At 41.1% G+C, this 17,959-nt stretch overlaps 1 protein-coding gene across 12 annotated transcripts in view; it reads left to right on the forward strand.

Annotated features, from left to right (window-relative positions):
• Positions 1–17,959, forward strand: part of WNK2 (WNK lysine deficient protein kinase 2) — a 252,051-nt gene that overhangs the window by 153,600 nt on the left and 80,492 nt on the right. For 11 of the 12 annotated variants that reach the window (XM_073574203.1, XM_073574200.1, XM_073574202.1 and 8 more), the window contains 4 exons: positions 4,594–4,793; positions 9,314–9,448; positions 9,981–10,154; positions 15,466–15,963. In XM_073574203.1, coding sequence (XP_073430304.1) covers positions 4,594–4,793; positions 9,314–9,448; positions 9,981–10,154; positions 15,466–15,963 — 1,007 coding nt within the window. The remainder of the gene's footprint in view (positions 1–4,593; positions 4,794–9,313; positions 9,449–9,980; positions 10,155–15,465; positions 15,964–17,959) is intronic. The other variant, XM_073574207.1, reaches the window with a different exon arrangement.

Raw genomic sequence — 17,959 nt, forward strand, 5'->3', positions numbered from 1 at the left:
TTTTTGTTTTATTTTTTTTTTCACGGACCCATTAACTTGGATTGCCAATTTTTGATCCAACTGTCGTCTCAAAATCGGACGTGTCTCTGATATTTTCACAGAACCACTTGGGACCAAGGAAAAAAAAATATGGGACGTGCACATCTCCATAGAATATGAAAGATTCAAATCACAAATGGAAGTCATACGCGAAAATCCGACGAGGACAAAAACTGTGAATGGCTCCAAGTTTGGAAGAGGCGCCGTGGCTCCTTATTCTCAGAATTGTTGGAGGTCCCAGAGGTCAGAGTGATCACTAAAGACTGATTTGTCTCTTAGTAAGAGCAGAAAATCCTTTAGAAATTTGCTCACCCTGACAATAAACTCTTAACGTTTGCGTGACCCAAACCATTCAGCCATAGTGTCGGCATCACGGAGTTCATGTCCGGATTGATGTGAGATTACAGATTGTACATGACACGGCTCTACTATTAGATGTTGACGATAACACTTAGCGCACAGTAGATATCTGTGAGCGATTTTTTGCTTCGTGTTATGGAGTTTCAGATTGGTTTCCACTTGCATCTGAGATTCTTGCATATATGATGGTGGAAGCACTGCAGATGCATTTACTCCTGTTCTGTATTTCCTGCGCTACCCAACAAGTTAATTATGCGCATATAGTCCATACATTAATGCTGACACGTCTAAATAATCTAATGGTAATAGGGCAGAACATGTCTATTACTTTAGGAGTAAATGCAAGATGTCTTTAGAGTTCAGGAGAAATAATACTCATTAACCTTGGACATATTTTGAAGGATGTTTAAGGAAGACGGCCAAATCTCTTTAATAACCTCCTCGAAGGAAGCAGATCTTAATGCGATGGCAAATGTAATTTAACTAGTGATGAGTGAACGTGCTCGGATAAGGTGTTATAGGCGCATGCTCGGGGGCTAACCGAGTGACTTCGGCTTGCTCGAAAAATAGGTTTGAGTCCCCCGCGACTGCATGTCTGCTTGACAGCCGCAACACATGCAGGGGTTGTCCCAGGAACGAGCTATATTTTGATCAATAGATCTTGGAATAATAATAACTTCCACAGTTGGATGTGTATAAAAAAAATGTTCCTGTGCTGAGATATTCTTATAAATGTGTCCCTGCTCTGTACTGTGTAATGGCTGTGTCTGACAGTACAGGGACATGGTCTGATCACACCACAGCTCCTGGGTGGGGGATGACTCAAAAGAGTATTTAGACATTATAGCACGGGATCACTGCTGATTCTTTCTGTGAGGTAAAACATTTCCCTGCCTGTTTAAAAACATATTTTACCTCACAGAAAACATGGGATCACATCTGATTCTTTCTGTGAGGTGAAATATGTTTTTAAACAGGCAGGGAAATGTTTTACCTAGTATAAAAGGAGAAAAAGATAGCCAGCTCGCCTGTCGGCATGTGTTGTGGGAAGCATGGACCATGTGCAGTCATCACGTAGTAGTCAGAACAAAGTGGGAAAAAAAGGACCAGCTTCACAAAAGCTATTGCCTATTTGTTACTCATGTAAATTTTATTGTTTCTAGACTACATTTTATACAATAAATTGGACTTTTTTTTTAAACTGGACCTTTTTTTCACTTTGTTCCAAATGTTTTACCTCACAGAAAGCAGCTTGACCATTCCAGCAAAATGGATGGAATTTATAGAAATCCCATGCCCGCTGTGCTCCTATTTAATGCTGCGTACACTCACTCGCGGTGTAAATTTCTGCATATTTTGACGGATGGTATGTCATTACATGCGGTAAATCCGCATGTACTAAAAAACAAGTGTGGTCATTAGAACACAGCATTTTTAGATGCAGCAAATATACTCTGCCCCAAAACTATACTATTCCTGATCGTGGGTACATAGCCTTACATGTGAAAAATCAGCAAGTAAAAAAGCATATGTGATCTGCATATGACTGTATCAATAACATTTTGTCAAAGCTAAATACCAGGAAGTATCAAAAAACAAAGCGGCTTCATCTAAACACATGACAAAAACTGCAGTGATAAAAAGTGCAATGAAAAACAAAAATAGGCAAAAATTTTCAACCCCCTACAAGTACACCATGCCATATATTATGATGATTGCAATATATTAAGAGGATAAAAACTTTTATGGGAATGCTTCTTTAATTTCCTCTGTAGTGTCAAGAAATAAAAATAAAAACAACCAATAATAATGACAACTAAGATGATTATCATCACAACTTGGTTGGTCGAAGATGACCACCATCATTCCCTTTTTTTATGTCTTTGTGTGCTTTCATCTTATCTTTATATATGTAGCACTTTGAAGTCTCTTAGGATAATTTTGGTAGATTATTCTTCCTTGTTAATTATGTTTAGTGGCTTTATTGGCTAAACAATGACAAGCTTTAGGTGACTTGTGCAATTTTTATTTGAGTCATGTGATCTTCACTGGATATTATTGATGTGACGCTAGTCTTGAATCCTTAAAGGGATCTGTCACCTGTTTTGGCACCTATAAGATGCGGCCACTGCCTTTCAGGGCTTATCTACAGCATTCTATAATGCTGTAGATAAGCCCCTGGTCCGACGCGCAAGATAAGAAAAATAAGTTTTATTATACTCACCTGGGGGATGGTCCAGTCCGATGGGTGTCGCAGGTCCGAGTAGGGCGCCTCCCATCTTGTGCCACCGCCCTCCTGCTTGCTTCATCGTTCCCTGCATTGCTCTTCTGCACAGGCGTACTTATCTGTCCTGTTGAGGGCAGAGCAAAACAGTGCAGTGTGCAGGCACTGGGCCTCTCTGATCTTTCCCAACGCATGCGCACTGTAGTACTTTGCTCTATCCTCAACAGGGTAGAGAAATACACCTGCGCAGAAGCGCGGTGCCGGGAGCGATGAAGCAAGCAAGAGGGTGGTGGCGCAAGAAGATGGGAGGCGCCGGACCCAGGCCTGCGACACCCATCGGATCGGAATGCATCGGACCCCCCCCCCCCAGGTCGGATCGGGGGGCAGATATGCAGCATTACATAATGCTGTAGATAAGCCCTGAAAGGCGGAGGCCGTATCTTATAGCGGCCAAAACAGCTGACAGATTCCCCTTAAAATTATGTTGTTATATGTAATTGAGAGATGAAAAAAAAAACTACAGTAAACTTATATTATCTCTGTTGTTTATGCACTGCCATCTCGGATTGCATTTGATTTCATTACAGAGCAATGAATTGTGGTGCTCGTTCTACAGCTTGAGCTGGAGGAAGTATCTGCCAGTAGGGAAACCATTAACCTCTAGAAGTGCTTAGAACTTTGTAATCTATTTATGATTAGACAAATACAAAGCTTAACCAGGAAATATTATCCCTTTTAAACATTTACTGGAAATGCTAAAATAAATTAAAAAAAATAAATATATATATATATATACTATGTATGTGTGTGTGTGTATATATATATATATATATATATATATATATATATATATATATATACACACTGCTCAAAAAAGGAACACTTAACCAACACAATGTACTAGGATGTGTTCCCTTTTTTTTTTTTTTTGAGCAGTATATATATATATAGTGTGTGTGTGTATCCGATAATCCTCGTATTTTTAGGGCAATGGTAGGAGACTATCGGCCTTGGTTGTCCACCCTGTGGACCATCAGTTTGTGACTTTGCATAGTCTCTGCTTTAGGCCGGGATCACACATGCGAGAAACTCGGATGAATCTCGCATGTTAATACCCGGCACTGCCGCTGGCACTCGGGAGCGGAGCGTGCGGCTGCATAGAAATACATGAGCCACACGCTCCGCTCCCGAATGCCGACGGCAGTGCCGGGTATTAAGATGCGAGACTCGTCCGAGTTTCTCGCAAGTCTGACCCCGGCCTTAAGCAGTAAACATTTAACCACATATCTGCGCCCACATCTCCCCCTTCATCTGAGACACTCGGGACTTTGAATGCTGTCCCAGAGTTTTGAAATAATTCAATGGCCACATTTGTAGCACTCCTAATATAAAATATTGACTACCACAGATTTAAGGAGGACCATTCACTGGATTTTTAAATTGAGTACCTCCTACAATTGGTTTCAACCAACTGGACTTGTACCACAGACCTTCTTTGTGAGCGTTGGCTCTTTCTCCTCTGACACTAGCCAATCAAAACACAGCTGCGGAAACAGAAGTTTGGTGGTCTACGCCCAGTTGGTTGAAGGGAAAACCTTCATCTTTATTACTTGGGGAGAGGAGGGGGACACTCATTTTGGAACACAGGGGAACAGAAAAAAGAAACTGCTCCAGAATCGGTGAAGCAACACTTGGTAAAATAAATTTAATAGACTGTCCTCTTTGGATGGACATAGAAAATGTGCTTTGAAATCGAAACCTTCTAAATGTCATGCTTTGTTAGATTTCAGATAAAAAAAAAAAAAAGAAAAATAATAGATGACATAAGCATTTGCTCACCGTTTTATGGTCTTTGTATGAATCTATATGTATAATGTCATAGTAAAAAATTTCTACATGTACCGTACATTATTTGCTGTTTTTTTTTTTCCTTCTATTTTTTTTTTTTATTTTGTGCGTTGCTTTGGCAGCTGACAGCACGTTTGACAGTGGTCAGGGGTCTACAATATATTCGGATTCACAAAGCAGTCAGCAAAGTGTAATTTACTCCTCTCTGCCAGACACTCTTCCGCCCGCGGTGCAGCGAGTCTACAGCCCGCCGATCATCGAGGGCCAAGCTCTATCACAGAGTCCTCAACATCAGTTGGGGCAATACCAGCAAGCTGCAGCAGTAAGTAGGACTTTTTATTATTTGAGGAATATTAAAATGGTTTATCCTATCTAAAAGCATTGATTAGTTCTCCAACTGAAATTTTACCGATGGGGCACTTACCGATTTTCTAGAACAGAGGATCCCGTTTCCCAATATTCCATAGCCACGCAACCTCTTAGTGGCGTTCCAACAGACAGGTGATTAATGCTTTTGGCAGAAATATATCTTTAAGATGGATTTGACATTTGCATTGATATTGATTTCCTATTGCAATTCTGTGTTTTATTCTTATCTGCTGGAAATTTATCTAAATGTTCTAGTCCTATCGTTTTTGTTTAAATAACTTTTTGGCTCTCAAGTCTCCAAGACCTCTTATTAAGATTGGTTTAGTAAGACCTATCAGGGTTACAGCAGATGTAGTGCTTCAGTTGTTAGAACTTGCCAGTGTCAATTAGCACCACCCGAGCTTGCTCGGATAACTCCTTATATCCCAGCACCTTTGCCCCTCACTAGCCTTAATGTTGGACATTCCCATCGAAGTTTTTATTTTCTTAATATATTGCAATCATATTATATAGCACTGTGTACTTACAATTGCTCATTTTGCCTTTCTACTCAGCTAATTCTTCTCTTTTATCTGCTCTATGTAGAATCAGGAAGTCTCTTTTCCCTGCATTTATCATCCCTCTCTTCCACCCTGACCCAGCTGCTCCCTCTCCCCCCTGCCAGGGACTTTTCTCGGTAACTCGTGACTCACGCAGGGAAAATTTACCTCCTGTTTCTACATACAGATTGGAATGACTCAACTCGTCGGTTTTTAATCACGTGATGTCATAGACCTAATGGAAATTAGAAGAATTAGCTGGGTAGAAAGGCAAAATGAGCAATTGTAAGTACACATTGCAATATAATATGATGACTGTAATATATTAAAGATAATAAGTTTGATGGAAGGAGAGCTTCTTTAACAGATCTTTAGAAAACCTCTATTCTTAGTATGCAAACAACCTTTTGACTAGTCGATGGGGCGTTTGTTTCCACAGACTAGTCGTCCCACTCGAGAAAACAGCTGCACTCTGTGAAATTTTGATTTTCAATGCAAAAAAATTTTTTATTGAAGACACCACAGGAGAATAGTGCGTTGAGGTAACGTTTTGACCCTATGTCGGGTCTTTTTCAAACCTCACTTAAAGCACAAGAGAAAAAGAAGCAATCTCGGCAGTATGAATGTGCAGGAGGGGCTGAAGTGCCATATGTAGAAGTCCGGTCTGGCAGGGACCAGGCAGAGGTTCTAAGATGAGCTGGAAGCGTGGGGCAGCAAGCACCGTCTGTGGTGTAGCGTGACGTCAATAGTGTGGTGTCTTCAATAAAAAAATTTTTTGCATTGAAAATCAAAATTTCCCAGAGTGCAGCCGTTTTCTCTTCACTTGATGACCGTCTGAACTAAGTTCCAGGTTCAGCTTGCACCTACCTCATATCCACAGAGTGCACGCCTTGTCTGTATCACTAGTCGTCCCACTCAGCATGAGATCATGTCCCTATGGGTGTAATATGATTTGCAAGAGCTGCCTCTCCGCAAATTTTGTGCATATGTGCAACTTTCTTTCCCACAGGTTATTGCGCCTCCGAAGCCAGGTGTACTCTTTCTAGCTTCAGAAGCGCACTGTGCTTTTCCAGAAGCAAAGAAGAAGCCTAATGTCAACGGAAGACCCGAAGATCAAGCTTCTCCTTTACTTTCGGACATGCGTAGTGCACCTCTGAAGCTAGAAAGTGTACACCCGGCTTCGGAGGTGGAAAAGAAAATCGTGCAAGATTTGCGAAGAGTAGCTGATGACGCCGGCTCTTGCAAATCGAGTAATACGCCCCATTGACTAGTCCAAAAGTTATTTGCATGCTAAAAACGGACTTTAAAATTAATGTGTGTCAAACATAATAAAGAACTTGTTAGGCCGGGTATTTATAAAGGAATGTACAAATGCTGATGGTTTGGGGGGGGAATTGGGAACCTGTCCGTTTTCCCTTTTAAGTAAAGAAGGAAAAAAACAAAAGATTGTCCTCAAAATCGAACAACTCCTTTTAATATATTCTGTGACTTTTGTGTGTTCCTGAGAGACCAGATTGGTTTATAAAGGAGAGAAAATGATCCTTCAGTGCCATCCATAGCTAATGTAATAGTAAAGCTGCATCTAATTACACATTCAGTGCCACAGAACCGTCCTGCCCCTCTCATTCCTTCTCTGCATGAAGCAATAACCTAGCCGGTTTGATTGAGAGCAGTAATTAAAAAATGCGCACGTTCAGCAAAAACAGGCGAGCAATAAATTAGGCATTGAAATGTGGTCTCTCGGACAGAAACCACTTTCCCGAACCTTTTAGATCAGCCAATATTTTCTCCCCGTGATTGCAGCCTGCTAGGCATTTCCTGCCCTTTTGCAGAGAGCGAAAGGAACACGTATTATATGCATTAATCTGCCGATGGTTGCTCGCTGCTCGTTTTTGAGTTGTTTAATTGGTTAATTTACTGAGCAGTTTTTTTTTTTTCTTTATCACATTTGGCCATTTGCAGTCATCTCCTGTCTCCAGATGTCTGTCCAAAAAAAAAGATATTCAATTATTCAAATCCTATGCCCCTGGATATTTAGTATCCATCAGATGGGATTGCCCTGTCTGCCCATGCATGTGTCTGTCCCGCAATCTATTTTTAAGCTGTTGACACAGAACATTCTCCAAGAGGCGGAAATTAACCTCGGCTCCTGCCGTTTCTCCATCTGAAGGTTGCTGTGCCAAGGCATCAAGCTTCCCCGATCTGCCACTTTGATTGAAAATATTTAAAGAGAGAAAAATGGAAGAAAGTTAAAATGCACAATTATGTAAAGGCGCAAGGACTTTAACCGGAATGTCGTGGGCTGTCTTGTATTCTTACAAACGTGGAAAAATGCCGTTTTAGATTTTTTTATTTTGTTTTCAAATGAAAACTTATGCCCCAATGATAATTTTATTTTTTCTCATTTTGACTTTTTTTTTTGGAAACCATGACTTTAAACTGGAAGTTTGTATTCACAAGTCTAGCCTGCGCCACTCCTATAGCGTAAAGCCGGGGTGCACGTTCCAGTAGAGATGACACATTGCTCAGCGGACTTCAGGACATTTAGAAAGAGACAGAAGAACGCTCCATAATTAATAGGTATTCCTCAAAAAATATCTTTATTTTGCTTTCCTGATCGAAAAAGACAAGGCACATTTGTGAATACACTTGCAGGTGCAACGTTTCACATCATAGACCCTTCATCAGGGTGAACGATTAGTTGGACACATCAGAAGATAATGGTGGTCACAGTGAGACGGCAGAAGTCTGACCGTATAGAAATGTAGCTAAAGTTTTGCAAATTTTGTGTAGTCTAAGACTTAAAAGTGACACTACTCATTAAATCATCTCATTGAGGCCTCCATGATCTTCTGATAAATCCAGCTATTCGCTTCCTGTCTGACGAAGGGTCTGATACCTGAAACGTTGCACCTACAAGAAAATATATTCACAAATGCAGTGTGTCTATTTGGGTCAAGAAAATGGGGAAAACATTTTTTTGTGGAAAAGCTGATAATTATAGAGAGGCATTCTGTCTCTTTCTAAATGGAAAGATTTCCCAAATAATCTAAATTTTGTATCGCGTAAAGGGAACCTGTTGTGTTATATACATTGTCTGATATTGCTGTCCAAATGTTAGAGCAGAAGTTGATGACCAGATTGATGTATAGATTTGTGGGAAAATATTTAATACAACTTGTAATTTATTCATTCTAGGCTTAGGAGTCCGGTGGGCTGTCTTATTAGTGATATACAATGAAGGCTATCTAAGTGTCCGGTCAGGCACTGATTAGGACTACCCACTGGACTCCTAAACATAGGTTTCTTGGAAAATCAGTGTAATGTGCAGTATTTTCATTTGAACTCTTCCCATGTCATTTTGCTCGCCTCCTCCTGCTCTATAACTGGCCACTGGCAGGTTGGACTACGCGTACAAAGTAGTAGTAGTCCTTTTGGATATCCTTTGAAAGGAAATTGGCTATGCCATTAATACACTTTTGACTATACAGACCGGATCAGATCGGACCATCGTATTTTAAAAGGATCCTCTGGTGAGGGCATGTTCTTACTCAGGAAAAGGTTGCAGAGATCCAACAGAAGACAGTATTACTTGAAGTTGACTTGAAACAAATATTTGCGGCTAAGAAACCCGTTCTGTAAAAAATTTTTTCGGAATAAACCCATTTGGATTTATTAGCGAAACGACCAGTTTCCATAATCGATCTGTCGATTATTGTAGTACATTTCTCATACTGCAAAACTGGAAAGTTCCTTCTAATGTGAGAAGAAAGGACGGTAAAGTTTTGTGCTCCTGGAACCACTCATGTTCTTTACCATTTTTTGTGATGCTCATTATGGTTTTTAGTATTCTACTTGCACCTACTGTACGAAAAGCATGAAAGCGAGATGAGTGTATGAATGCCATTGTGAATTATTTCCATTTGCTTTATAGCATGGGGTTTCTAGCACCTCTACATTGCACTCTGGACTGCTGCAACATCATTACCAAGATCCAAGCACATCTTACTCAGTTGTACAACCAACCTCTGCTCAGTTTGGGTCTGCCGCTCCTGTGTTATCCAGCCAGGTAAGAAAATAAGCTGTGTTTTTTAATTTATGTTCCAATTTAAGGCATTATGACATTATCACGTCTGCATATTGTGAAAAAGGATTATCTAAAAAAAAAAAAAGTAAGGTTATTTCTTCTCCAGGGTCCTCCCTACTCGCTAGATTAGAGAACAGCTATATAGAGCGTTTTGCCCACTTTGGAGGGCATGCAAAAACTTGATGTTTTGTCCAGGTCCGTAACGTGTATCCGCTGGACGGGAGCCCTGGGTCCTGCCTCCTATTTTCCAGTATCTGCGGCTCTTCTTTTCCGAAGTCAACCTAGCGCAATGTCACACGTTCATCACGTCACAATGATGGTGTTGCCAATCCAAAAGAGAGCCGGGGATACCGGCAGGTAAAAGGTGTTTCACAGGACTCCCGTTTGACAGCCACAGTTTACCGAACCAGGTCCTAAATATCGATTCGCCCCATTTCTATGCTAAAACATCAAGCATTTTTTTTTCACAGTGGTTTTAGATCTTTTCTAACTTTTTTCATGTTTTTAATGGCAGCCAGTTCAACACCAAACTATTATACAGCAAGTTCCTGCGGGGCAGACGGTCTGTCCAATGCAGCCTACCTCCCATCCATACCAACAGTACCAGCCCCCGCACTCTCCAGCACCGCTGAAACCTCTCCAGATCTCCACGGTACCATTGCAGCAGCACCAGGTACCTGCATCCCAGGTACAGCCGCCTATAGTGTTACCATATAATATACGTCAAACTACATTTTCTGCTGCTTTGTGATGCAGAAATCCTGTGTTTTTAATTTTCTCCCTACAATGTACAATGTATTAATTTATAATAGAAATTTTCACTAGCCATTAAATAGGTCTAGGCAAAGCAATATATTGCTTCCATCTGGCACATATCGAGTGAATGTGTGCCCTCCCATATTTGTTACTTATGGCATTACTTCGCCAATTGGGCTCACAGCTAATCTTTTTAGATCAGAAAAAAAAGTGTAATAAATCAGGAAATGCCTTTAAAATATCAAGGTAAAGTCCACCCTTGAGCGCCATTTTTTTAAATAGTTTAATTATTTTGTGCCGATTTATTTTCTAAATATATTTTTGTAGTGGTCTCGGGTCTTTATTTTTCTAATTTGCCTGCTTAGACGTAAAACATGCTGTCTGCCTTGAGCCACCACTAGAGGGAGCTGTAGACCAAACTACATACTGTTGATATATTGACCTCAATAATAAAACCATATACAGTTAGCTCCTAAGCTCCATCTAGTGGTGGCTGCAGGAAGCCAGAAGAGTCTTACAGGTAGCAACTTCTAGCAGAACTACGTTTTCAGGTTTGAAGGTGTACCGTTAAATAAATAGGTTTACTGTATTTTTTTTTTTTTTTTTGCTCAACCTTGTTTTTAAAGCTCTATTTAGCCTAGTTTCTTGGAAAATTACAAGTTTTTTTCTTTTAAAAAAGTTTGCAAATACCTCTTTTACAGATCTTGTTAAAAAATCTCCTGGTTTTAGGACATGTGTTTAATTCCCTATTGATATCAAATGGTTAACTTTTGGCCTTATAGGGATCTTGCCACTAGCATTTAGACACCTACACCAGGGGCATACTGCTATACAGTATGGTAATTCAGTCTTGAATGTGACTTTGGTTAATTTATAAATATTATTATGATAGAGAAAAATTTAAAAATTACTTTGAAAACTGCTATGTCACACTCTTTAAAATCAAGTGGGTGGTGTTGTAATGGGGGCTAGTCACGGTCTTCATTCTGCTGGTGTGCCCACTCTTCCTGTTTAACACATGAAGCGGTGTTGGGGCAGGACATCAATTAAAACTGTGTGAGCATCTTAACAGTGAGGAGACCTTTACTAGTCCCCATTATTGCACCTATAATGGGTATTGTTCCCTTTTGGGGACAATTTTTTTTCTTTAATGTTATATTTTAGGCGAAATTGTAATTGAGTTTAATTAAAAATTTAACACTGTTTTCCTTCTATAGTCTCTGTGTTGCAATGACTGTTGCTGGCTGCAGAATGGGTTACATAGGTTGAAAAAACCTCAGGTTTATCAAGTTCAACCTTTCTCCACCAATTATACATTTTTTGGCACCAAATAATCTCTATCCCACACTGGGGTAGCTGAGAATTTGTCAGTGGGGTCATTCTGATGATTCAATGGGAGATTATCTAACTCTTTTATCTCTGATTTTTAGCCCCAAATATATGCATTTAAAAGGAATCTGTCACAATAATCATGGCTACTGAGACATGCAGGTTATAGAAAGTTGAACAAAATAATACCTTGATATTAGTGATCCTATGTCTTATTCAATAGAAATCCACCTTTTTTAAATATAAAAATGAGCTGTTAAGATCTATGGGTAGGAAATAAATCTCCCCTCTGAGTCTGCTTAAGGGAGTGTGTACTTCCGCTTGTATTACATTGACCAAACATAAGCAGGCAGCAACATGCAGGAGAAAGAAGAACACTCCCCCACAACAGCTTAGAGCAGAGTTCTCAGTGTGAGTCGTAATGAAACACTCTGATCACCTCGCTGTTCTCTCCTCTGATTTTCGTGTGATTATAACATGCCCAGACCAGAGATGTCTGTGATTTCTAACTGCTTTCATCTTGGCAGCAAGTGTGGATATGGGCGCAGTACAGCTGAGCTGACAGCACTTAGAGAAGAGCTGCTAGAAGTGTTTGTAATAAGACAAAGCTCAGCTCAACTGTACCGCCCTTCTCCACATACTGGCTACTATGATGAAAGCTGAAGAAGTGTTACATTGGTACATAGGTTGAAAAAAGACCTAGTTGAAAATAGTCCATTAAGTTCAACCATTCTCCACCAATTTTACATTTTATCACTAAATTAACTATAACCCACAATGTTATGTGTACTGAGGAAATCATTTGTGTCTTTCTTTTCCCTGCATGTTTCTTCCTGGTTATGATTAATCAACATCCTACAGGGAAAAGAAGTATGTTCCCCCTGAAGCAGACTTTCGTGAGATCTATATACTGCCCATAAGTCCTAACAGCTCATTTACAGTGGCTTGCTAAAGTATTCACCCCCCTTGGCATTTTTATGTTTTTGTAAACATGCGCTGGGGTGGTTGTCCGGAACGAGCTCACCCACTAAATACAGTCTGTAGGCACCCTGGCCCCTTGTTCACACAATCTGGGATGGATTCAGTCTTTTCCCCAAACAGAGTTAACTTCTCCTGGTCGCAGCAGTCCGGGCAATTCAGAGTTCAGGGATGCAGCTGTATTCTAACAGGGAACAGTAACTTGTTTTATTGTACAGAGTTGAAGAATGGTCATGGAAGACAAATAAAACACAGGCTTTCCCCTGGTGTTTGCTGCAGTCGCACCCACAACGGCCGCAGCAGCCAACATTCACAGTAAAAACCGCTCACTGGAATCTGGGCCCCTGAGACGCCTTCAGCGAAGACCCCTCACAATCCTGGGGTCCTGTGTTGCAATCCTTTAGCCCGGAGCAACAGACCTCCCCATTTGGGGGGGGGTCTGGCAGTGCCCCATTTATCTTCACGTCTGCTCTCAGTGCTCTGGTCCACCTCATGCCTGCAAGCACAGCCCACAACTATTAACTATTGCTGTCCCTGAGCTAGCTTTAAAAGTACATAACAACATGGCAGATTACAGCAGATCAAAAGAGAACACATTGCACCATGTATATTACATAGGACATACAGGGATACACAGTACAATTAAGGCAGTTAACACATAAGAGGCATGAGGCTGACACGGAGGAGGAGAGGGTGCAACTGAGGGGAACTGCTCCCTCCTTACATTTCGCTACCACACAACCTGGAATTTCACATTTTTTTTTTTTTTTTAGAGTTTGCGTCAGTTCCTGTAAAGAACATCTGTGGACATTTAGCTTTCTTCTTTTTGTGTAGCAAACAATAAAGAGGACAAAACTGAAAACTTCAGTGTGCATAACTATTCACTCCTCCAAAAGTCAGGACTTTGCAGAGACTCCTTTTGTGGCGATTACAACTGACAGTCACTTTGGATAAGTCTGTTTGAGATCTCCACATTTTGCCACTGGGATTTTTGCTCATTTCTCAAAGAAAAACTGCTCCAGCTCCTTCAAGTCCCCTGAAAGGGAGACTATACAGATTAGATATTAGAAGAAAACTATTTGACAGTGAGGGTGATCAATGAGCTGAACAGACTGCCACGGGACGTGGTGAGTTCTCCTTCAATGGAAGTCTTCAAACAGAGGTTGGACAGACATCTGTCTGGGATGGTTTAGTGAATCCTGCATTGGGCAGGGGTTTGGACACAATGACGCTTGAAGTCACTTTCAACGCTAACATTCTATAATTCTCAGATGTTTTCCTCTGGTGAACAGCAATCTTCAACTCTGGCTACAGATTCTCAATTGGATTAAGGTCTGGGCTTTGACCAGGCCACACTGAAACATTTACACGTTTCCCCTTGAACCACTCGAGTGTTGCTGATCCAAAGTATGCTTTGGATCATTGTCTTGTTGAAAGGTGAACCTCCATGCCAGTCTCATATCACTGACAGACTGAAACAGGTTTTGCTCAAAAATATCCCTGTATTTCACACCATCCAACTTCCCCTCGACTCTGACCATGTTCCCTGTCCCTGCTGCTGAAAAACATCCCCAGAGCACGATGCTGCTGCCATGTTTAACTATGGGGATGGTGTTCTTGGGGTGATAAGCTATGTTGGTTTGGCGCCAGACATAGCATTTACCTTGATTGCCAAAAAGTTCAATTTTGGTCTCCTCTGACCACAGTACCTTCCTCCAAACATTTGGAGAGTCTCCCATGTGTCTTTTGGCAAACGCAAAACTAAAAATTTTTGGTCGCTCTTCCATAAAGGCCAGCTCTATGGAGTGTATGGCGTATTGTGTTCTGATGGACAGATAATCTAGTCTATGCTTTTTGAACTCTGCAGCTTCTTCGAGGTTACCTTTGGTCTCTGTGCCACCTCTCTGATTAATGCCCTCCTTGCCCATGCTGAGAGCTTTTTTGGACGGCTTGTTGTGGTACCATGTTCTTTCCATTTGATGATAATGGATTTGATGGTGCTCTGGGGGATCATCAGAGATTGGGATATTTTTTAGAACCCAACCCTGACTTGTACTTCTCAACAAGTCCCTTACTTGTTTTGGAGATCTCCGTCCTTGGTCTTCATAGTGTTTGGTTAGTGGTGCCTCTTTTTAACGGTATTGCAGCCTCTGTGGCCTTTCGGAGACGGTAAATTGTATATACTGACAGACATGTGACACTTAGATTGCAGACAGGTGGACGTCCTGTCAATAAGCATGTGACTTATGAAAGTAATTGCTTGCACCAGAAATTTGTAGGGACTCTATAGCAAAAGGGGTGAATACATATGCACCTGCCAATTTTTAGTTATTTGATCCCATAAATTTACTTTATGCCTATTTTTTTCCAACTTCATTTCACCAACTAAGACTATTTAGTGCTGATGAAACACAACTTCATTTCACCAACTAAGACTATTTAGTGCTGATGAAACACACACAAATCGGATTATAAAAATATTTAAACACAGGTTGTAATGTAACAAAATAGGTAAAAAGCCAAGGGGGTGAGCAGGTATTAAAAAAATTTCATTTCTCTGGAAAAAGACCTCAAATTACAGATATCAAAGTGTTGGTTTAGTCAACTTTCTATGACCTGCATGCCCATATATACGGCTTGGGAGGGTTAATACATTTGAATGACTCCATTTACTTTAAAAAAAAGTTTTCCCAGAGGTGGACAATCTTCTTAATAATACCGTATTTTTTATATATATATATATATATATATATATATATATATATAATAGTTTTTTAATGCTTGTGTTTTGTAAACTTAATTTTGCTTTCCAAGTAGCATTTATCCGCTGAGCCTGCCTTGGCTATAAATGAAGCACACAGTTTTCATTGCAGTTATGTTATGATGGATTATGTGCAATAATTGTTTTCCTTTTTGTTTTGTGCATTGTTTTTCAGCTTCCTCCGTATCCTCTCATTCCAGCAGTTACTCCTCTAACAGGATTCGAGAGCCTCCCTGCCAATCTCTCTGACTTACCTGCTGTCTGTATCACTCCCCTGCCTGCTCCCTGTCAGTATTTCCCTCCAGGTGTGGTTATGTCCAACCTTCCTGTGACTCTCGCAGGGCCGCCGACAGGGCAAATAGTCAATCCGCAGTTGGTGATACCATATGAGACAAATCTTATGCAAAATATACAGGTGGCTCCTGTCCCTTTATTAGCTGTGGTACCCCCTGGTGGGTCTGGATTGCCTATCCCACAACCGCTGCCAATGAATCCCCAAACGCAGGCGTACCAGGCTTCCTTTCAACAGATCATTCAGAGTGATGTCCCTTCAGTTCATCACTCACCAAGTATTCCGCCCGTGTCACAGCAAACCCATCCACTTCCTCCTCAGTCACATCATCCGAGCATAACCCATCCTCCCGATCAGACTACATCTGGGGCTGGGAACCAGGTAATACTTTGTAAAATCCCTATAATTTCTGTTAAGTGTCAACTAAAAGAAACCATAAAAGAAGCCTAACTCTTTTCGAATACAAGGGCATGGGCAAGGACGCAATCGGTAGGTCCGAGAGATCACAGTACAGCAGAGGAAAACAATGTCATACACATAGGATGCCCTTTTTTTCCAGAAAGGGCATGCTGGCATGTTTAGTTGTTGGAACATGGCAGTCGTATGTGTTACATGCTTACATTACATGGGGATGTGGATATAAGCATCAGTATGTATTGTAGTGGCTCATTTTGTCTCTAGTCTCAGCTGACCACTTTTTGTCTCTTTTTGTTATTCCTGCGTGTTAGATTTTTTCTTTTTTCGGTTGCACATTTTTTTTCTTCCCTTCACACAATGCCAAATTTAGGCATATAGCCCAGAGGTGTTTACTTTTTAGGGGCTTTTGCCTTTTTGTGGCCACTAGAACTCCCATTTCTTGGTACCACTGGCTTACCACGTGGCATTGGATTTGGTATTGAGACACAGCATAAAACATTTAGGTAACAGAATCAAAGGGTCGCAGCTATGAATAATCACTTTTTTTTTTTTTTTCCAAAATCATATTTATTGAAATTTTACATAGTTAAACAGGAAAACACATCAATTCCACAAACAGTGCAGAGTAGATTAATAATACATCAAGAAAACAGACATACAAACGTAGGAGGCATGGAATAAGGGGGGAAAAGGGGGTAGGTTCACCTAAGTATACGACTGTAAATTACTTAGATCAAAGGTCTTAACAGAAACTGACCTGCTAAAGTGCAGGTTCCTGAATATCAAAGTGGCATATAAGCTAGACACATAGCAGGGTTCCTCGCGGGCAGGGAATATCAGACCCTGAATCGAAGTAGCACAAGCATCATCACGGTGGATTGAAGGAGAGACGGCTACCAAGCCATGGTTCCCAAATCTGGGACTGTTTCTTTTTAGATGGCGCAGATAATACCAGAGCCCTTTCGTATTGGCAATGAAGGTTCATCCTGTCAATCACAAATTGTATGGTCGGAGCGCTGGCCACTCTCCATTTGGATGCCACTGCCAGTCTAGCGGCTATAAACAATTGTGAGAACAGTCCTCTCAACACATACGGGATCTCATCCAAACTGATATGCAATAAAACCATACTGGGCTGTAGGGCCATCCGAATCCCAGTTACCTCAGCTATCGTGTCCTCTAGGCTAGCCCAAAAATTTAGTAATTTCGGGCACGACCACCACATGTGGCTAAGTGTCCCCAACATACCGCAGCCTCTCCAACACTATGGGGAGCACTGAGGGCCAAAGTGAGCAACTTTAACTGGGTAATAGTACCAGCGTAAGTGGACTTTTTTCAATTGTTCCAGATGGTTTAAACATGAGGAAACTCTCTGAACCGCTAACACCGCCTCCCGCCACCCATCAGGCGCTAGGGTGACCTGCAAGTCATCCTCCCATTGTCTCATGAATTGCAGTTTAACCTCTGGGTCAGGATCATTCAGGGCTCTATACAAAATAGACACATTGCGAGTACTAGGTCCGAGCATCGTCGGACTGGAACACCTTGGGCCCACCAGAGAAAATCATTCTTGGGGCCCACTATGTAGCTGCATAGAGTTAAATACCAGACCACCAATTATGCGGTAAAACACGCTAATATCCGGGTATAATATAAGGTTGTACATGTCTTAATTATGTAGCAGGAGTTGGGGTAGCCCCCTCATAGAATATAAAGCAGCCCCCTCACATAGTATAATGCAGCCATCTAATAGAATATAATACTGCCCCCCTCATAGGGTATAATGCACCCCCTCATAGGGTATAATACTGCCCCCCTCATAGGGTATAATACTGCCCCCCTCATAGGGTATAATACTGCCCCCCTCATAGGGTATAATACTGCCCCCCTCATAGGGTATAATACTGCCCCCCTCATAGGGTATAATACTGCCCCCCTCATAGGGTATAATGCTGCCCCC

This window comes from Dendrobates tinctorius, unplaced genomic scaffold, assembly GCF_039654945.1.
Source record: "Dendrobates tinctorius isolate UK_male_01 unplaced genomic scaffold, ASM3965494v1 ptg000038l, whole genome shotgun sequence".
Taxonomy (NCBI): Eukaryota; Metazoa; Chordata; class Amphibia; order Anura; family Dendrobatidae; genus Dendrobates; species Dendrobates tinctorius.